The 21,691-nt window shown below is 39.5% G+C and overlaps 3 protein-coding genes across 6 annotated transcripts; all 3 read right to left on the minus strand.

The window, feature by feature from the left end:
- Positions 1 to 848: 848 nt before the first annotated feature.
- On the minus strand, positions 849 to 4,216 carry LOC120568976 (leptin receptor gene-related protein). The gene is made up of 4 exons (XM_039816753.1): positions 4,018 to 4,216; positions 3,510 to 3,585; positions 2,171 to 2,357; positions 849 to 1,982 (listed from the first exon to the last, which is right to left on the minus strand). The coding sequence occupies exons 1-4, from the start codon at positions 4,199 to 4,201 to the stop codon at positions 1,866 to 1,868; spliced, it is 564 nt and encodes a 187-aa protein (XP_039672687.1). The 5' UTR covers positions 4,202 to 4,216; the 3' UTR covers positions 849 to 1,865.
- Positions 4,217 to 6,500: 2,284 nt separating this feature from the next.
- On the minus strand, positions 6,501 to 13,577 carry LOC120567626 (phosphoglucomutase-1-like). 3 transcript variants are annotated; one of them, XM_039814540.1, is made up of 11 exons: positions 13,193 to 13,577; positions 11,917 to 12,079; positions 11,144 to 11,290; positions 10,909 to 11,034; positions 9,386 to 9,576; positions 9,130 to 9,284; positions 8,804 to 8,919; positions 8,575 to 8,710; positions 7,774 to 7,957; positions 7,495 to 7,623; positions 6,501 to 6,780 (listed from the first exon to the last, which is right to left on the minus strand). In XM_039814540.1, the coding sequence occupies exons 1-11, from the start codon at positions 13,448 to 13,450 to the stop codon at positions 6,691 to 6,693; spliced, it is 1,695 nt and encodes a 564-aa protein (XP_039670474.1). In that variant the 5' UTR covers positions 13,451 to 13,577; the 3' UTR covers positions 6,501 to 6,690. The 3 variants fall into 3 exon arrangements, with proteins under 3 accessions (XP_039670474.1, XP_039670475.1, XP_039670476.1); XM_039814541.1 differs by having other exon boundaries at positions 11,917 to 12,391; positions 13,193 to 13,292; XM_039814542.1 differs by lacking the exon at positions 11,917 to 12,079 and having other exon boundaries at positions 13,193 to 13,274.
- A 530-nt stretch (positions 13,578 to 14,107) lies between these two features.
- Positions 14,108 to 20,225, minus strand: LOC120568914 (angiopoietin-related protein 3-like). 2 transcript variants are annotated; one of them, XM_039816666.1, is made up of 7 exons: positions 19,616 to 20,225; positions 18,845 to 18,955; positions 18,294 to 18,414; positions 17,863 to 17,976; positions 17,401 to 17,496; positions 16,867 to 17,148; positions 14,108 to 16,757 (listed from the first exon to the last, which is right to left on the minus strand). In XM_039816666.1, exons 1-7 carry the CDS (start codon positions 20,120 to 20,122, stop codon positions 16,513 to 16,515), a joined length of 1,476 nt encoding a protein of 491 aa, XP_039672600.1. In that variant the 5' UTR covers positions 20,123 to 20,225; the 3' UTR covers positions 14,108 to 16,512. The 2 variants fall into 2 exon arrangements, with proteins under 2 accessions (XP_039672600.1, XP_039672599.1); XM_039816665.1 differs by having other exon boundaries at positions 16,876 to 17,148; positions 19,616 to 20,207.
- Between the last annotated feature and the right edge of the window lie 1,466 nt (positions 20,226 to 21,691).

A 21,691-nucleotide genomic window follows, 5' to 3' on the forward strand; every position in this document is an offset into this window, starting at 1 on the left:
ACGCAAATTGTAGAGGCAGCTTCGGTGCATTCCTGACGTGAACAGAAAATAAAATGAAACCACTCAATGATTTTGATCACATCCTATTTAACTCTGAATAGATAATGTTGGCTTTTATTTTTTTTTAAATCAGTCTTTCATTATGCAGCTTTCTCAGAACTGGCAGTGTTGGCATAATAATGTTTGTGTTTGGAAGCAGCGAAACAGAAGGCAGGGAGGCAGACAGATGTTTTTCAGTGAAGATTATAGGCTGTTAGGCAAAATACAGTGATGTGTTTCACACTGCTTGTTGAGTATTTCTCTCTCTCTCTCTCTGAATGCATCATCCCATCACCGTTGCCCAGAGACGAGCTTTACTTAAGTCAAATCTCCATCCACTTCACAGACCACTGTACCATTCACTTCTGTCATCCCATTACCAGCAGTAAACAGCAAGACAGGTTTGTTTCACTATACAGAGAGTTTTATTTTTTTATTTTAGTTTTATATTTAATCAATGTTAGAAAACAAAATGCAGTCAGGAGCTTATAAAATAACCTTTGAGCTTTTTAGTGTGGGTATGGGAGTCACAATAGAAAAGAACAAGCTTTCCTTGTTGAACATGTCAGTTGTGAGACATAAAGTATTTTTCCCTTCAAAAGTAGTTAAGAAATTAGGGAATCCAAAATTATATTAGGACACTAACTAGAATTTTCTCTATGAAGTAGGCTTATCATACAAACGTCAGACACTCATTCATAGTCAGTTACTGACAATGATTAAATATAGCATGGTGTAATATTGATTTACAATTACAAATTCCAATGGCCCCTGATGATGAAACACAAAAACAGGACTCAAAAACCAAATCACAGTGATTTTTCTATTAATCAAAATACACACTGTGGATGACAGGCACTTATGAATGAGTTTGCCATTCAACATGGCAAAATAGCATACGTAAATTAATATCATGCTCTTGTCAGTAGTAGGATTTCCGTTTTCGTCTGCAGGAATATAAAATGGATATGGGTGATTTATCTGGCCTGTTCACACAATAACTGAACATAGACACTTAGATGTATGATTTTCACTAAACAGCGCTTTCTTCCAATCATATTACTGCATAGCACAGATCAATACAGTTCAGCGGTGAAAAATATGCCTCAATGTTGCACTCTAAAATGATCTTTGGTGAGAATGTACTGTAAACAATTGCACCAGAACAACAAAAAAAAGGCTTTAAAGTCTTGTAGCAAAATGAAAACAAAAAACACATCATCTCCATACAAATATATCTTTACCTGATGAGGAATCCTTCAACTAGTTGTCAGATAGCATGGATTAAGACAAGATGCCCCGCCGTCACACTTTAAACAGCAAACAGTGCTCATAATAAGCAAGCCATAATTCAGTATAGCTACTTCCCCCTTGAACAATGAGGACAGATAATGCAGTGAGCATTGCAGTGTACATTACAATAGAGTCACTCTTCAGGATTCCTTTATATTGATTATATGAAGCATAATGAAATTGCAGGCAGCAGCAATAAGCGGGGTGATTTGGGGTTTGAAATAAAAGCGAGGCAAGCAAAAATACATGGGTTTAGCTGGATAGGCATCAGTGTCTTTCTAGTCCCAGACATAAGGCACATTAATAGGGCACATAGTGTTGTCTCCAACCCAGATACTCTTAAATATAAAAATCGACCTGAAAACCCAGTCATTTTGACATTTTGCAGCGTACACTGTACATGAGCATCACCCCTCAGTGCAGGACACGTGCGCCTCAGTCTGCTCTCTATCCATTCAACTCTCCACCTACCCACCCATCCATCCATCCATCCGTCCATCTGACCTTCTGTCTATCCACTGTCTGACGGCACTCTACCACTGCTCCCAGCTGAAGTCGTCCCCACCTCCAAACACGACAAAGAAGCCAAGGATAGTGAGAAAGATGACAGCGTTTCCTGTCATCACCAGACCGCAAGCACCCCACTGGATCTGTAGAAGAAAAATATTCATACTGAATCAGATTAAAAGGAAATTCATAGTCTTCTATTGGTTTTCATAACGCTCAACAGTGGATATCTCTCAAGATACAGTGCAAGAGAAATATACTAACATTTGAAATGGCTGCTTTTACCGTTTGGAAATCAACTTGTGTTTCAAAATGGATAGAGAGAACTCACTGTGCTAGTGCGGGCTAGCACGATGGGAAGCCCAAAAGATGATACCACAATGCCAGTTGTTAAGAAGTAGGCCAGCTCTCTGCATGCATTGCTGGACGAGTCAGTGTCATCACTGAGGCGTCTGGATATGAAGGTTGGGATGGGGCTTAATATATAGAAAATCAGGACAAACAGCGGCCAGTATACCCTACAGAAACAGACACGGAACAGTTAAAAGAACAATCCACGTTTTATGATATACAATGGCATGGTTTTCAGCTTGTCAGATAAAAATTAACAAGTGCAGATTTAACAAAAATACAATATCCCCAAACAAACTACTCAAAAATATTTAACCACACACACAGAAGAATGACACACTTTTAAAGGGAATTCCACAGATTTAACAAATGAAGCTCAGTTTACCTGTTGTAATAAGTATTACTTTGCTCATATAAAAACTTGTATGTCTTTGGGACAGCGAGATTATACCAAGTTGAGGCCCTGTTTACACAAATACGCTCGCGGGTGAAAACGACAAACTATTGGGGGGTGGGGCACATCAGTCAAACTATTTTATCAGATGTGCCTTTCGTTTAGACGGCGACAGTGTTTTTGGGGCTTAAAAACACAAAAAAGTGAAACCACCCTCCAGAGTGGAAATCTTAAAAATGCTCCACCGTCACGTTCCCGTCTAAAGGGTAAAAACGCACTGTGCGAGTGTGTGTGTGTGTGTGTGTGTATTGTTTGGAGCAATAACTCCACCTCCTCGTCTGTCCAGACAAAATTGTCACCTTTGTTTGTTCGCTTTGCGCTACTAGGTAGAGAAGTAGAAGGAAGGTTCTACGCAGGCGCGCGGACTTGGTGGTGTTGTGTGGTGTTCATACTACATCACATTTCACACACTTTTGCGTCACCATATGCACGCACATTTCCCCCCCAAAACGCTAGTCTGAACGCGGAATAAAAAGTGAGAACGCAACGCCACTCTTGTGTTTTCTCTTCAGATCGTTTCCATCTAAACCCAGCCTGAGTTGCAGTATGGGAATTTTAGGAATGAGCATTTCTGGAGCTTGACCCAAACAGGTGACTGCATTTCTAAACCTCTGTGGCATTCATTTATACTATTCTTTTTAAATCTGCCTCTTAAAAGTCCCTCAACTTTATTGATGTGCAATACTCAATTGCTGGAGCACACCTTTAAGGGTATTTTGAGTGTTGTGTTGTTTATGTTAACTGCTTCTTCACTGGAAAAAAACATGTCTAAACTATCCCTTTAAGCCTCAATATTGCATGTTAAGTCGAGTATACGTCATGCAATAACATAAACAGGCTACTTATTAGTTAACAAAGAACCTACCCGTACTGTTCCAGTGCACAGCCCAGAAGAAGAAATGTTAGTCCAATGGCACCACTGAAGGACAACCCAACCAGTGCTGAAAGAAGAGAAACCGTACATTACATTTAATTACACTGACAGCGATACTTGTGTCCGTCCGTAGCTACAATAACAAAAAAGAAAACAGAAATAGGCTGAGCTGCAACGTTAACACTTGCTGTGGAATTTGTTTGTAGTCAACATTTAAGATAAATTTACTGTGAAAAATAGCGATTACTTGGAACTTACAACGGTTTGATGACTTAGTAACGGAACTAACGTTATAGCTATTATTATAGCGTTAAGCTTGTAACAAATCGTAATATCCTTTGGCCAGTGTTGTGATGATAGCTTTCGAAATGATTCAGCAAAGGTTTTCAAAAATGTGGAAAATTAGGCTAACAAAGTTTTTGAAGCATTGACGCCTGCGTAACTAAATGAACGTAACACTAAGCTGTCGAATGACTAATACACGCATAAAATACAATACCTTTAATGCCAGCCATTGCGATGAAGGTGTGAAACTTTTGCTCTGTGCTTTGTGTATTGTTTATTTCAGGTTTATTTGCTCTCCTTCTTGGTAAACGAACTTCCTGCTTCCTCCATGGGGGTTTTCCTTCTTTGTCATCATCAGGTGTCTTAAAGCGACAGTAGCTTAGCAGTCTGCCTGACATTTAAGCACCATTGCCAACAGTGTACTGAACGTGCAGCCATGCACACCCACATCCTACGGTGTTCCTCCTCTGGCCGGGACATGCACACCTGAACACAATCAGGTGCTCCCATCGTTAGCCGCTTGTTGTGGGCACATCTTAATATAATACATCCATGGGGCACATCAGTCAAACTTGCTTGTAAATCAAGTTCGCTCTCATGGTTGTTGCAATCCCTCGTGAATAGGAGCACGCGCGTTGTTATTATGGGAGCACGAGACCACGCAGCGCTGTTTCTGGGGGCTTGATTAACATCCACATGATATCTGTGGTGTAATGTTGCCTGTTACTATAGGTACATTTGTGAGGTAAGCTACTGTACTACAGTACTTTAGTATTCCATTGTGTGCTTAGGAATATAGCCTACTTTTTACTCCACTACTTGCGCTGTGTAGTTATTAGTTACTTTGTTGATTAACGTTTTACATACTAAACATAATTATTTTTATAAAATATGTTACAAATTAAACTACCCAACAGTGTGTTCAGCAGTTCTAATAGGCTCCTGCTCGACCAGCAACAACATGTTGTTTAGTGCTTACACATATGCATCAGTTATAATCATCTAATAATATAATCTAATACATTCTAATCATAAAATACATATCAACACTCACAGCAGTCATTTACTTCATAATGAATACTTTTACTTTTGACACTCTTAAGTGCATTTTGCTGATAATACTTGTGTACTTTGAAAGCAAGACTTTTACTTGTAATGGAGTATTTTCACACTGTTGTATTCCTATTTTTACTTAAAGATATAATATGTAATATTTCTGCATTAAATGTCTAAAAACGACTATACCTATGGTATGTATTATATTTTTCTGTTGTGTACTTACATTATCCCAATATGTTTCCAACAATGTTATATATATGTTATATACATATAATCAATGACATGGAGCCTATCAATGACGTCATATAACCTTTGACCCCTCTAGTTGCTCTAACTTCCGGCAATACACGGGAAACACCCCAAAACACTACATGTTATGTTGGAGAGTAATTGTAAATCATACAATGTCATAGAATTATACTCAGTAACAGCAATATATAATCTTTTCTGCCATACAGCATAATTTTTTCATTAATTACATGTCACATTGCAACACAGTACAGTAGAGACCTAATTTATTGATGTGATATTTAAATATAGATCCACTACAATGATTTGATATGATATGAATGATATGAATAGATTACTACAATGTGCTACGTTGCTTATGCTAATGCTTGGTTGCTAAACCGCACGGTAACGTTATAAGGTTTATTTTTAGTAAAATTGTTTTGACCACGTCAACAGCGTTGGGCTAACCCACGAACCCGGTCCGTCTGCCTCACACCCCCGCCGCTAAAAGACTCCACTGGGATAATGGTGGACAACATTATTTAGTGCAACTAGAAACCACAATAAGATGAACTCAAAGGAACCAGAGCTAAACTCAGTGTGTCTCCCTCTTGTTGGGCTTCAGCGTCAATGTAATATGCAGATGAAACCAGGAGAAAGGTACAGTACTTCAAAGAGCATGTGTGATCACAGAGGTGGGCCAGATGTTAGCAGACTGATTCTGCTGCTGTCCAGATGGATATTATGTAGCCGCCAGAGCTGGATAAGTCTCTTATACATGTTTCCTGCAGAAAAGAAGGTTTAGTAGTGGTACAAATATCTAACCAACTCCACATGGGATTAAAGGGAATCATGTTTACATCTAAGATCACAATATTCTGATGTTGCTTTGTTGTAATTTCAGAACAGTTACTCCTGATATGGAAAGTTTGTGTCTACACTCGAGCGAGCAGGTATATCGTTGTTGCTCATCCTTCAGCACCAGACACTCGACTGCAATTTCAGATTTTTATTCGCTGATGAGTTTTAATTATCCTGAATGAAGGAGTACAGTAAACACCCAGTTTTTTACTTTGGGAATGAGTACTGGGTGCATGAGGAAATGTTAAAACGGTTACTTTCTTATTATTTTCCTAATCAACCTGAAGCTAACTTCAACCATGAAGCAGACATCCCGAGTGTGCACAGCCAGAACAATGTGACAATACGCAGTGTTATGACAGAATTTCAGAGCTTTGATCACTAGGACTGCTGAACCCTGCTGCTTTTTGCCAGTGACTAAATGGTTTAAATTATATTTTGAACAATTACAGATAACAAAAGTGAAATTGACATAGTTTGAAAACATTGACAAGACCAGAACACATAGTCTGTTTGCTGCTATGCAAAAGACGCACATGCCACACATGACCCAAAAAATAAAAAGCAGTTTAATGTGGAACAGATAAAATCACTGAATATATTTTAGCCTAAAATGCAAACTATTGCATGTTGTGCAGCTACAATTGGAATTGAAGCTCAGTTTGTACAAAAATCTGGAAAGAAAAACAAAAGGGAGATTACTTGATTGCAATGATGGAGCAACATATGTCAGGAATCATGTGATGACTGATGGGCCACTTCGACCCGTCCTGTGATGGAGCTGGGAAATCTTCAGAGCGATGGTTGCCAGGGGTGCCAGCATCACCTGTTCCAGACAAGGATGATATGGTCAGAGACTGAAACATCTGGCTTCCAGATGCCACTGGTGCATTTCCTTATTAATATTTAACTATAAGCAGGCATACTATTTAAAACTATTGCAACTTAGATATATTTTATTCTTGAATGTTCAAATTCAGATATTCAGATATATTTTCCTTAATATTTATGGTTGATACATTAAAGGAGACATACCATGCTCATTTTCAGGTTCATACTAGAACATGTTTACGTGCTTTAATGTTAAAAAAACACATTCTTTTTCTCATACTGTCTATTTGAATATACCGTTATATTCACCCTGGAGATACTAGCAGGTGGTATATTCTAATGAGCCTGCATGTGACATGGGAAGGGGATCCAAATCTGAATAGTTTTCTGATCTAGGCAGCCCACAAAAAATGACTTGTCTTATTTCACAGTTTGTGGGTTGGTAGGCATTCCTGATACTTATGTGCACAAGCACTTTAAAAGTGAGTTTTTTTATTATACTGTATGTCCCGCTTAAGTATTATAATGAAAACATTAGGGCCTTATATGTGAGTTTATGCCCGTCCTGTTGCTCTCAACCACACAGCACTATCAACACGTCATATAGTGCAAAAATATATTTTCATGCAAATTACAAGACTTTCTGTTTTTCAGTATTGTGGACTATTTTGCAAAATTAGTCCTGAAATCTTCGGAATATATATTTTACCTGCGTGTCTTCAAAGATTTGCTCCTTCTCATAGCTGTCTATGTAGATTCGAACTGTCGCCCCATCACTACCTGTCCCACTGAGTCTGTAGATGATTCGAGAACCATCAGAGAAGATTATCCGCAGACCCTGCAGTGAAAACAGCCCAGTACAGACTTTGTGAAGCTTTTAGAATTAGCAAGCACAACTGAGTAGCTCCGATGCCTATTGTGACCACCGGCTACATCCAGTATCACACATGAAAACTTTAGCATTATAGGAATACAGCTCAGTGTGTACCTGGTTCCTGGAAATGGTGCTGTCTACCGGATCTGTGTACTCAAAGTTGTCTGCTTTTTCCACTTGGTAGATCTTGTCCCCCACAGCAAATCTCTGCTTCACAAAGGACTTTCCGGCGATCAGAATCTCCAAATCCTCCATCATCTCACAGGCTGCATCTATGTCTACGTTCTCATAGTCATATCTGGACAAAAAATCAGCTATTAATAACATAAGTGCTTTATTGTTGTACATTTTTATGTAAGGATATTATTTTATAATTTAGGTGGTGTAAACAGTCCAAAATTTGCTAATGAAGGGTTTTTACGATTATTCGTAACCACTGTAAGTCAGCAAGTACAATGGACAACTAAATGGTTGTGTATTTTTTATTTTATTTTATTTTATTCAATAGACAGATATGAGCCTGAAGCTGATGTGGTAACAGTGAGTACTGATGTCAACATAGGTAGATTAAGCATTTAGGGAAGCACTGGATGGTAATTCCTTGGCATCATCATTTTACATTTTACTGTAATTCAGTCAGTGCATGGCTAGAAAGAATACGTAATGGGATATATGTACCACTAGATGTCAGTCATGTCTTATATGTAGCTTCCTAACATGTATCTTAATCATCAGCCCACCTTTTATCTATTTCAGATAAATAATGTACCTCATTCCTACTTAGAAATTATTCAAGCAATGATTCTCACTTGTTCTTTTTTAACTTTTGCTGTTGCTTTTGGTAGCTTTTGATGGATGATGGAGTACACCTCTGAATACAGACAGAAAACAAAACGGAGGTGGGTCACATTTCACCTGGTGAAGTAGTTTCTTCCATATTTTAGCCAGTGGTCCTTTAGAATATCCTCCACACTCTGCCTTCTAGTGGCCAGGATGGACAGCCATGCCAGCACGGCCCAAAGCCCATCCTTCTCACGAATATGGTCTCCACCTGAAAGAGGAATGAAATTACGAGAATTCACACATTATTTCAATTAAAATGGAGCATCTATGGATCTAATAACATGCTGGAGAGATTAAGTACCTGTACCAAAGCTTTCCTCTCCACACAAAGACAGTCTGCCTGCATCCATCAGGTTCCCAAAGAACTTCCACCCAGTGGGAGTTTCATATAACTCTATTTTTGTTGCCTTGGCTACTCTGCAGGAAATACAAGAGAATGAAATAGTATTCTCAGAAAGAACAGTTAACCACTGACACAACAACATTTGACTGTTAAATGCAATGATTTTATGACTTATTCAAATCTATTTGCACTAAAATTACTGTACGTTTGACACGCCTTCAACTAGGGAAATCCCTTTGTCACTGGTTTTGGCAGTGATGTGAAAGCCAGGCTGTATTTTTTACCTGTCTAAGGCTGCGCTTGTGGGCATGCTGCGGGCGAAGCCTCTCACCCCTGTATGCTGGAAGTATGGGATGCAGAAGATGTTGTCAGCAATCACAGCCACAGAGTCAGGTGGGGCGACGAAGAAGCCGTGTTTACCAAGGATCATGTTACGGTCCTAGAAAGCCGACAGACAGACAAACAGACAGACGTTAGAAGTTAGAAGTTTTATTTTATTTTAGAAGATCTAAAGAAATAGATAAGCAATAGAACACACACCCCATCACCATCGAATGCTGCACCAAAATCATACTGTCCTTCTTTCATACTGTCAACCAGATCTGCAGCATAGGTGAGGTTAGGATCTGGGTGTTGGCCCCCAAAGTCCTCCAATGGGACACAGTTGACGGCAGAATTGGTAGGGCAGCCCAGCTCCTCACAGAGGATTCTCCTCACATACGGTCCTACCACTGGGAGGCACACAGAGGTGACAGAGACAGTGATGAGGGAAGACTGGTATAAAGACAATGATGAAATACTGAAGTCAAATATAGTGTTGTATGAAGTAGAAAGAGGCAACAATGAAAAAAAAACTCAGTTTGTGTTGCTCCAGTTAAAGCAACAATTAAACATATTGGGAAATACACTTATTCGCTCTCTTGTCAAGAGTTATATGAGAAGAAGGATACCCCTTATTTGAACGGTATATATGAAGCTACTACTAGCAGCCGGTTAGTTTAGCTTAGCATGAAGATAGGAAACAGCTAGCCAAGCTTTGTCCGAAGGTAACAAAACCTCCACAAATGAGGTATAAGGTGCTAATTAGTAATGCATCTATGTTTTGAGAGTGATTGAAATGGAAAAAAAGTCGGCGCTATAGGGATAGGGGTGTGGTATCTTGTCAAAATGTACACCCTGTAAATAACAACAGGTGACTCATGTCTTTCTGTTAGAGTGTGGGAGAGGGATGTGGGCACCAATTAGTTTCAGTTTCAGTGTTTAGGTTACTAAATAGCTTTAGTAACCTGACCATTATGAATCAACCTAAAGTCAACAGTTCCTATAACCCCATGCCAACTCTCTAAAGTTATATCGAAGCCTAGAAAAACAATTTCTTAATTTTTATATACAAATCATTAAAACAGTATACAAACATATTTATATGTTAAAATACATACATAAAAACATTATGCAATTGTTGTGTATATGTTGTAGTGACTGAGAGGACAAACTGTACTGTACTGTACTGATTGATGGCTGGTGTACTTGACATGTGAGAATATTTGACCTTAAGCAAACATTTAGTTTTTCTTTTTACTTTTTTTTTACTGAGAACCCATGACTCAGTGATAAGTCGCTGGACTCCATGTATCTAAATACTCTGCCCTGTGGCCAGTGGTGGAAAGAAACTAAATACATTAACTCAAGTACTGCATTTAAGTACACTTTTGAAGTACTTTACTTGAGTATTCCCATTTTATGCTACTTTACACTTTTATTACATTACATTTCAGAGGTCAATGTTACACTTTATACCCCACTACATTTATATATACAATAGTAAAAGGATTTTTATAACATTAGTAATAACAATCCAATAATATAATAACATTTAAAGTGTTTTTTCTACATTATGAGTACTTTTACTCGTACTTGTAACTGTATTATTCAAACCAATATATTTACAAATATTTTAGAGCTAAATGTGTATGTTTTGACATGATAATCTTTCTGTCATTTGCTTTCAGAGTAACAGAGAATCTATTGATGAGATTACATGCTCTTGGTAAATATCCTCTCACCTCCATGCATGGCATCTAGTCTTATCTTGATGTGGTTTTCACCAGATAGAATCTCCTTCAGAGCAGCAAAGTCAAAGATGTTCCTCAACAAGTTAGCATAGGATTCCACAGAGTCTACAATTTCCACTGGATACACCCACAAACAAGAAACAAACACGTATTTTTTAATCTTTGAATTTATCAAAATCTTCTCTTAATTTGAGGTGATAGATGACAGACTAAAGCTGCACTTCACCTGTGAAGGGTTTGAACTTGTTCTCCAGATCAAACATCTGTTTGCCCAGGGTTGTCAGATCCACTTGCATTCCGGGGCAGATGGCAAACTCCTCAATGGTCCTGCTGAGCTGAAAGATCTTGTTTGTGACAGCCTCCTTGGCTGGGCCTGGATGCAGCAAAAAATCTCTAATATTACATTTGACATTTGGTGTATTATAGAACCACAGCTACCGCCACTGATACCGGTTATAATATTGAGGTTGTTTAGAACAGTGGTTCCCAACCTGGGGTCCGGGCACCCCTTAGGGGGGCGGCAAAGATCACAGGGAGTGCGCAAGTCTTTATCTGGTTTGAGGTTGAGGTAAAAAAAAAAAATTGCATATGTTAAACAAATTATGATAATACACTAGAATATATAATGTATACAAAAGTCTGTATGAAAACTATATATTTTTGTTCTCGCTTAAAATTGTAGGCAGGCTACTTAGTAGGCCAAACCTCCGGGACCTCTTAACCTGTGACCCTTGCTGTCATCAGGTCAGCTGGTAGCTGCTAGCATGCTGCTCAGCTTTTCTTAGACATAAGTAGGGGGGCGCCAAGGAAAAAAGGTTGGGAACCACTGGTTTAGAATATTTATTGGTATTTATTTTGTCCATGCAGAAAAAGTCTCAAACTTTATCTCAGTACTGTGTCTGTGCCACATATCTAAACGAGGCCTCATACAGCCTCTCGTAACACTATTTTTCACTTGGCCGATGCACCTGCATGCTTTCTCCTCTCAGGTTACCATACCTCCATTTGCAGTATTGAACTTAATGCCAAAGTCTCCATCAGGTCCACCAGGGTTGTGGCTGGCAGTGAGGATGATGCCACCGATGGCTTTGTATTTCCTGATTACACAGGAGATGGCTGGTGTGGACATTATCCCGTGGTGTCCAATGATCATACGACCCACCTGAGAAAATGTCACACAGGTGCGTGTGTGTGTGTGTGAGTTGGCTGGCATGAGTGTGTATCCTAATTTATCTGAGTGGGTGAAGGGAGGGATTAACACTGAATATCAGGTTTGGTGTGTGCATGCTTCCTTCTCAAAGTAATTGGGACTAGACTTTCAGTTAATGGATGACAGTTATCATGGCACATCAAGAGCAAGTTATATTATTTGCAAGTGTATTTTTATCCATCTAACCATCCTATGAAGAAAGCATCAGAATCTCAAAGGTTATGTAATTTAAACTCTGGGGCCATGGAGAGCTCATTACTGGTGCTGGCAAGAGAGTAGAAAACAAAACAGGTTCTTTTTAGAGACACCAGAGAAGCTGTGAGCTGCAGAAGCTGCAGGAGCTCCAGTTACAGCAAGGATATCCTTTCATTTCTCATAGTTGTACATTGTACTACTGTTGTACTGCATTATACTGTCTTCTCTCACTGTCTTGCATTGATTATGACTTACAAATACTGGCCATTTATATCAAGTTTTAAATTGAGAATAGCATCAAAAGCCGCTGCAAATTACAATTGTAACAAATCGCTATTATGAAAAAGATATTACTGCAAAGTCAACATAGCACTTACTTTTTACAATATGGAAAAAATTCGATTAATTATTATTTTCCTCTAAATACCACCATGTGTCAAAGGCTGCAAATGGAATACTAATAAGACATAAGGCTGGTACACTACCAGTCAAAAGTTTGGGGTCACTTAGAAATTTCCATTGCACTCCATTACAGACAGAATACCAGCTGAGATCAGTTGCATTGTTTTTGGGGCAGCAGTTTTCAGTTTACATTATGTGTTTACATAATTGCAAAAGAGTTCTCCAATGTTTTCTCAGTTAGCCTTTTAAAATTATATCAGATTAGTAAACAGAATGTGCCTTTGGAATATTGGATGAATGGTTGCTGATATTGTCTAATGTAGTAAACTTTTGACCGGTAGTGTACATCGAAGGAACAATAACAGGTGACACATATGTTCTCACACAAACACACACTTCCCAACTTGCACAAAAACAAACCCACATACGCACGCACGCACGCACGCGCACACACACAGTGACACTGACCCCGTTGGCAGCTGCCATCTGCACAATGACCTCAATAGCTGTTCGGTTGAAAAAGCGACCGTCTCCCCCCACCACCACTGTTGATCCCTGGCGGTCACGTAGGTCAATAGAGGAGAAGATACTCTGGATAAAGTTGTGCAGATAGTTCCTCCTAGACTGGAATACATAGACCTTTTTCTTCAGGCCGCTGGTGCCGGGTCTCTGGTCGGGGTAGGGAGCTGTGGGGACAGTCAACACCTGCAGAGGACTGTTGTCCATTATTACAAAATGAGAATCCAATCTAATGCAACAGTGTAGAGAGCCCAGTAGAGAACCTGTTGTATAAAGGGAAACCCCCTGTCAGTTGACATGGGGAACCGTACACAGGGGCAGAATGGAAGGGTATAATCTAGACTCCGCCTGCTATTTCACTGGAAGCACAGGGTTACAGTGGCTTCTGAAGCCCAAAATAACCTTTCAAACTAATGTGTGTGCAGAGGTAGGGGGAGTAACTAAAAACGCTGCTTCACACATGTGCAAGGAGATCACTGTCAAGGCTGCAGGCCCAGTCACAAAGAAGTGTGTGTGTGTGTGTGTGTGTGTGTGTGTGTGTGTGTGTGTGTGTGTGTGTGTGTGTGTGTGTGTGTGTGTGTGTGTGTGTGTGTGTGTGTGTGTGTCTGGGTGGAAGTACTGAAGTGATATGGGAGCTATTTGTTCATCTGTTAACGGCTGCAGCTTTGCTAGGAGTAAGGATGAAATCTCTTAGCAGAGAGGTACTTAACACTATTTTAGGAGGGGATATTTACTCTTCCTTAAAGCTGAGTGTGTGAATAGCGAGTGATGTGGTTTTAAGACAGTGTCTGTTTACAAAACAAATACAATTTGTCAAATCTAATTATACATGCAGCGCAATCAAATCAGAGTGAGAGGGAGATATATGCATGAGACAGACCAACACTGCCCTCTTAAGTTTATTTAGGGATTCAACAAGACAGTACAAAAGAGTGTGGCATCACAACCTACCAGTGCAATAGTACATAGTAATAGCATGAACATGCATTAGTCATTCATTTACTAGACTTAGGCATAAAAAGTTGGTGTTTTTAGTTCAAGGATTGCATTACTCTACAAATACTACGAATCTCTGTTGACATAGCAAGACCATGCTGTGCCTGACCAATGTCAGGACCGCAATCATTCTACAGTCTTTAATAACAAACAGGACATTATGAGTTCAGTTAGGTTTGATCAGGGTTTTCATTATGTTTTCAGGTACGGATATCCACACTTTTATTTATTTAAATTAATAAAACATAGCAAATATATCAAAAATAGAGTATGTAAAGTATAGATGAGTGTTATCTATAGCAGTGGTTTCCAACTCTTGTTGCCTTATGAAGATGAAGCAATAGCCTATTTACTAAGGATGCCTTGTTACTCATTACAGATGTCAGTTCGCTTTGTCACTTCCCTCGGCATCAGATACCGACGCACAAGGCACTCAAATGCACTAACATGCATTCACAGATGGACCAGCTATCAAAACAAACAACAGAGAAGTTTAGATTACAACCATAGACTGTAAACATTCACTTCATCGAAGGTAATAGGAGCATTTTGGTCTATGTCTTGTTCAGCATTCAGTTGCACCTTGCAAAGCAAGGCTAGCTAACTAGTGCTAGCGCTAACTGGTAAATTTAGGGAAAGTCTGCCGATTTTCTGTACTGCCATACATGCAGATAAATGGCGCCAGTACCCGAAGGTTTGTGTTCACCCAACAGGACAAGTCTGCTGGATGACTCGCTTTAGCTAGTTGAAAATTGACAACTTTCCCTATTTAGCATTTGGCTTAGCGCAGTGCCATTGTAACCATAAACAACACTGGCTTGCCTGCGTGAGTCATCCTCTCCAGCTCCACCCTCTTGTCCAAAAATCGTCACCTCCGGTTTCAAAAAACCAAGATGGCGAAGGCCAAACTGCCAAAACAGCAGTCTACAATCCAATTGGTGACATCACTGATGTAACGTCCATTATCATTACAGTCTATGATTACAACACACATAGAGGGAGTGTGACTTCATTCTCTGCTCAGGATGCCATTTCCCCACCATATCTCTATAGTATAGCAAATAGTTGTTTACTGCTACATTATTGTTCAGAATATCAAGTACAGCCCCTTTAAGTGAATTGAAACCATTAGTTGACAAATCATCAACTATTGTGAGCTCTTAGCAATTAGAATGGATTAATTATTTAAGTGCATTTTTTAACCTAAAATTAAAAATAGATGTATCTTGTGACTCAAGGGGTCCCACCCCATGTTGGGAACCAGTGCTGTATACTGAGAGTCACTGTGACCCAATAAAAAAAACTGCTCACATATGGCTGTATGTTTTAATTTCTTCTCCATAACCTTTGACCTCTGAGATACAGTGAGTGATATAGTAAGATATATTGCATGCTAACTGCATTTCAGTGTATTTCAGATTTCACAATACAATTGTTCTATTCAATTAGAGATTACCCTGGCTTTAGGCAGCAATATATCATTTTGGCTTTCTCAGTTTAGCACACAACAGCACTCAGAATTTTAAAGCTTATTTAGTGTCCTCTGTGACTTCATGTACTGGAACTTGACACCTCTGTTCCTAAGGCCAGCTACACACTGGATGTGTGGCGTGAGCGTGTCAGCTGCGTGGCGTGTCCGTTTTTATTTCGGCTCCCATGTTAACAGGTTAGAGTTGCAGACTGCCTGCGTGACACGCGTGCATGCTAAAAATAGGGTCGGCGCCTATTTTTCACACGATACGCAAGCGTGTTGGAAGCGTTTCCAGGCAAAATAGAATAGAAAAAGATGTTTATATGTCATTTTGACACAAATTAATTTCATAAATTACATTTTGATGTTGGAAAGTTTCTAGGTTTTAACATAAATGCAAATTTAAATGTAATTTAAAATAATAATAATAAATAATTATCGATTTTCAAATGTTGCACCTGTCAATACAGAACGAAATATTCTGTAGCCTATTTTGCCATCAATACTGCTGATGTTGTCTTGGCTGTAATCAAATCAGTATATATTTATGTTTAAAATGAAGTATACTAATGCTTGAGTGCAGTTTATCAATGGGAAACATACATGTGTCCAGACGAGGCTAGCAGCAGAAGCACCGCGTCAGACACGTTTCTGGTGTGTAAAGACATAGAAAACGCAACTGACACACAACAGAAACACCACACATCCAGTGTGTAGAAGGCGTAAGCCTTCTTAAACTATGGCTGGGCCAAAGGAAGCATTTCCAAGTCTGTCCTGAAGAGGCCACTGTTAAATGCAAATTTTACTGGAGAATTCTGGTGCTGGATCTCAGAAAGACACCTGTCTCAGATGAGGCTGAAGTGGAGGAGGTGGTGCTGGGGGAAGCCATAGGGTGTACAGAGATCTGAGTGAGCTTGAGGGAGTAAGAAGCCTTTTGGCCCGGCCTCCATTGAATCCCTCTCCTTCTCTCTGAGCGCCCCTTAGGTCTCATGTGGAAATATCTCCCATTCAGATTGGTCTCTCCACAGGCGTTGAACCACCATCCACCTAGAAGATGACAGAAATTACATGTTGTGCAAATGAAATTGGATGACAAGTATTCATTAATCCCCCTCTTTGCAACACATGAATATAAACATGTCTACTACATGTGTACCTGCTGTACCTGTGTAGTTGTGGGCACAGTTGGAGTCCTGGTGGTTGTCATTGTCCCTGTCCTTGGTGGAGAACATCATGCCTGTGTGGTTGCTCATGGGGTCCGCCAAATCTCCTGATAGATGCGTGAGATGAATGGTGTAGTTGCTCTCAAGACCACTAAGGTAAAATCTGTATTCTATGAAGTGCCTGCCCTGTTTCCAGTCTTCTAGCTGGATGTGAAGGACAGAGTTTCCCTGAGCGGCTAGAGCATGGATCTTCCTGAGACCCAGCCAAAACTCCCCTGTTAGAAAGACATCATTAAGTGGTCAGAGCTGACATGATTTAATAAGCATCTTTGATAAATAAGTGATGCACAACAACTTACATACAGAGATGCAGGCATACGTTTGCTTACAGAGGTTATACAATTGCAAATGTTATAATCGTAATATATACGCCAAGTAATTTAAAATTTGGCAGTAGAGAATCAATTTTCCAATGTCAAATGGGTAACTGCGCTTAAGAGTCTCGAGAAGGGAATAGCATCTCTCACCTTGAAAATCTCCAAACCCATTTTCATACTTGTCCCAGATTTGATCAAAATTCACTGAACCATCCCTCCTTCGCTGAATGACTGTTGCTCCATGATCTAAAATGGATTAAATAGAAAAAAAACTGATGACTTAATTTAAAGTTATAATCCTTAAAATTGAATCCCTTAGTTTAATACTGATATAGTAACCATTTTTTTCAACATTTGCTATTTAATAAATTTAAATACTGTAATTATTTCTATTTGTATAAGTTTTCATTGTTAGTGGCGGAATCCGCCATTCCTGCACTGGGTTCAAATTGCCTTTAAATGTTTTAGAAATTCATGGGAAAATATTACACCTTTAAGTAAGATAAAAGATAGACTTAACAAAGACTAAACATCGATTAAAATGTCATCTTTAATAAATAAATAAAAACTAGTGATGTGGTAAAGTTAAATGTTTGTGGGACAGTACAGTACTTATGCTCATGTCACAAAAGGCCATGAAGGGCTCTGTTCCGGTGGGTCTGATGGCATAGACGCCGCTGACCCCTTCCCCTCTGTTGAACAGGTCACTGCAGTCTGATGGCAGATCTATTTCAAAAATGACCACAAAAATAATGTCACTCTTTAAAAATCCCTGCATAAAGATTAGCTGTAAAGTAGTAATCTGGAGCAGAGAGAAGTGGAAGTGCACTTTAGACCATACAGTCAACAATCCATATCAGCTGCATTAGCAGAAATAATGTGTGCAGGAGACAATAATTGATTGCTAAGTAAGATCTGAAACTGTGAATGTACCAGGCAGGTAAGAGTTAATACATAACCTTTGGGCTTGCTGATATAGTGTATGACAAATTAAAGCTACCTATACTGAATATCAGTCTCAACATTTTTATTATATATCTTACTCATCATGTCGGTGGTGCTGGTAGAGCTTGAGGTCAGATAAGGGGTGAGGGTTGGTGCTTCGCTGTTCAGGATTTCAGGCATCCTCTCAATGGTCTCCTGGGTCAATGTGTTGACTGTAAACTGGGGAAAGTAGTTCTGGTAAAACTTTGGTTTACAGACATAATCTTCAATCTGACCATGTAGAAATACCGAGGATTAAATAGCAATCCACACATCAAAATCTTTAGGTTGTTATTCTGCAAAAGTAGAACTTTTCCAAAGTTTTTGAGATATTTTATAGCAACAATATAAATTTTGAATTTTGAAAATGCTAATGTATTATTATATCACTGAGGCCCTGGCTGAGATTATGAAAACATGGACAGCTCCTTCTTATGCAACAGTTATATTATTAAGTATATATTTGTTTTCTGTATTTATTGTTTATTTCATATTAATGTTTAATATCTTCCACATAAGTGTACTTATTGTGGCAATAAACCTTTTTCTGATTCTTATTCTGATGCGGTAGAGTGATATGGTTGACATCACGTGCGTCTCCGTCCATTACCTTTTCCTCCAGAGTCTTGATCATAATCCTTTGGTGGTTGAGCTGGTCACTCTGCTCCCTCATAGCGTTCAGCAGCTCCGTAATGCTCCGCTCCTGGCTGTGGATCAGCTCCTGATAAGGGAAGAAAGTTGAAATCATGGGAACTGTTAAAGAATGGCGTTATTTAAGTGTTAATATCGTGCATAATACTCAGCGTCTGTATTATAGCAGTCATACGTTGGGTGAACAAATGCAAAACAAAGCATAGTTTTCTTTCTTATTTTAAGATTATTTTTGGGCATTTTTAGGCCTTTATTAGACAGGACAGCTGAAAGGGGGGAGGGGGTTGACATGCAGCAAAGGGCCGCAGGTCAGATTCAAACCCTGGCCCACTGCGTTGAGGAGTAAACCTCTATATTTGGGCGCCCACTCTACCAACTGAGCTATCCGGGCGTCCAAAACAAAGCATAGTTAAGGATGAAAATACATGCTACTTATTAATAATAGTGTCATTAAACAAATATATATATATATCCTGACACTTTGTTCAAAGCTCTTCTCCATATATATTTCCAATCATTAGTAGTAGTAGATATTTTTGTTGGCTTCAAAAAAGTTTTTCTTACTTCTTCTTCTGCAAAATAAAAAAAATAGGCTGCACAAAGAAAAGTTGCCATCCCACCCAGAAGGGGTTCATGGGTCAAGGTTTTAGTGTTGTATCTTAATGATCTTTGATAGGTTGTTTTCACCTCAGCAACAAGAAACCATGCTTAATAAAAACAGGTGACTCACCTTGAGACTATTGATCTCTCCCACTTGTTCGCTCGTCACCAGGCCATGTGTCAGGCTGCGCAGCTTCTCCTCCATCCCATCCACCTTGTTCTGTAACCGACTCTTCTCCTGCAGGATGCTGTCCACTTTGGAGCTAATCTCAACAGACAGGCCCTTGATCTCTTCACTGTTAGCCTTCAGTACCACGGTGGTCTTCTTCAGCTCCTCTTCTTCCTCTTTAATTTGACTGGCGAACACTGAGAGCTGGTAAAACGAATGGTCAAAGATGTTAAGCTTCTGGAGGATGTCATTTATCTGTCCCTTTGTCTTCTGCACAAACTCCCGCAGGCTCTGACCCAGCTGAAGGAGGCCGTTCGCCAAAAGACGCACATCGTCCAGAGCAGCAAAGTGGGAGCGGGTTCCAACCGGGGCCTCAGGCTGGGGGACAGGCTGCTCCTTGTTGCCACAGAGGGCAGGCACACAGGCAGCAGCCAGGGCCAGCAATAATGGAATTAGTGTAATTCTCATTTTGTTGTCGAGCTGCTTCTCCAGCTGTGTGTCGGTGATGTTAGGTGAACAACTGGCAGCCCTCTCCTTCAGCTGTGACCGGACAAACAGGGAGGATCCTGGGCTTTATACACACTGTCTGGAATCAGGTCAATGATTAACCTGTTCATCTGAACAACATGGATGTAGTTTCCTCTTGCTGAGTGGATTATCAGTAATTCAAGTCAACTTTATTGTTCTGCAATATGTGCCACACATACAAAGCAATTGAAAATATGTTTCTTTCCGACCTAATAATTCGTTTTGATATCATCAGTTTAATATTTAGTCATCATTAATCAAAAAGGAAATTTAATGATTTGACAATCTACTTGAATGTTGCTAAATGTATCATGCATTACAGTGGAGTTTTTTTGTCCTACATATTTTCAACCCATTTCTAAATTTTGCTCCATTTAAACTGAATGTTACTTGCACACACCGGGTTGACTTCACTTCATTTTTCTGCTCGCCACTGCAGCAATGATAAGCCACAGTTAAATAATAATAATGATGTTTGTTATTCATAATAAATGACTCTAAACTAAAGAGGTATTCCTCTCAGCCAGAACAGTGTGATATAGTGTTTTCAACTGACCTCTAGTAACCTGTGCTGCAGGCCAGGGCTAGTCCCTGTTAATGTTGTGTGGCTGGTTTATTTTTTAACAGGAAGAGGACCTGGTTTACATAGGATCGATTGAGAAATATGACTTACATGTTCATGAGTTTTCAACGTTTAGTTTCATTTATTTTGATACAGTAGTGAGTAGGTGCTGTGTAAGTACTGTATAGATGCATGTAATATATCACTAGGGAACAAAAACATGTTGCTCAAAATTAAATCAAGCAACATGAATTGTTTGAACCGTAAATCTCCCTTGCAAAAAGTAGGAGTATGAAGTAAGATACAATCACCCATCCACATGGAGTGATGACCCACGTTCTCTTCTGTTAAATGTTAACTACCCAAATGAGAGCAGGGTTGCATGAGTGTGTGCACACAGTAAACACAGTCCACAGCCCTGACTTCAGCATGCGGCCTGCTCTCTGGAAGGTAAAATGTATAGATGCACAGTGGCCCACACTTATGAAACCTGTGACACAGCAGCCGCACTTCAAAGAGTAAGGGACACACACATTGGGAGTTACGGTAAAGGGGGCGTGTAATCCAAATGGATTACACAAAAAATGTACAGTATATTTCCTCACCGGTTTATTTTGTCCTAAAATGATATTGCCTATTAATATATCAATTACTATTACTAATTATAATATAATCAATTACGCACACACTGTGACACTGTACGCAAGTCAAAATCCCATGGGTGCAAAACGGCATGGTAATCTGATGCAGCTACACAGAAGCTTCAAAGCTTTCTTCATCTACCTCAAGGGCAAAATAAAAGCACCCAAGGGGGTTGTTTTTTCACCAACAGCCATCAGACTGTACAATACTCGCCACCTGCTGAAGCGAGTCTTCTGCAATATCTATTCAAACGGTCCTGGGTTGTTTTGTATACTTAGGACTGATCTGAAAGTCATTTGCTTCTA

The sequence above is a fragment of the Perca fluviatilis genome, chromosome 11, assembly GCF_010015445.1.
Source record: "Perca fluviatilis chromosome 11, GENO_Pfluv_1.0, whole genome shotgun sequence".
In the NCBI taxonomy this organism is placed as follows: domain Eukaryota; kingdom Metazoa; phylum Chordata; class Actinopteri; order Perciformes; family Percidae; genus Perca; species Perca fluviatilis.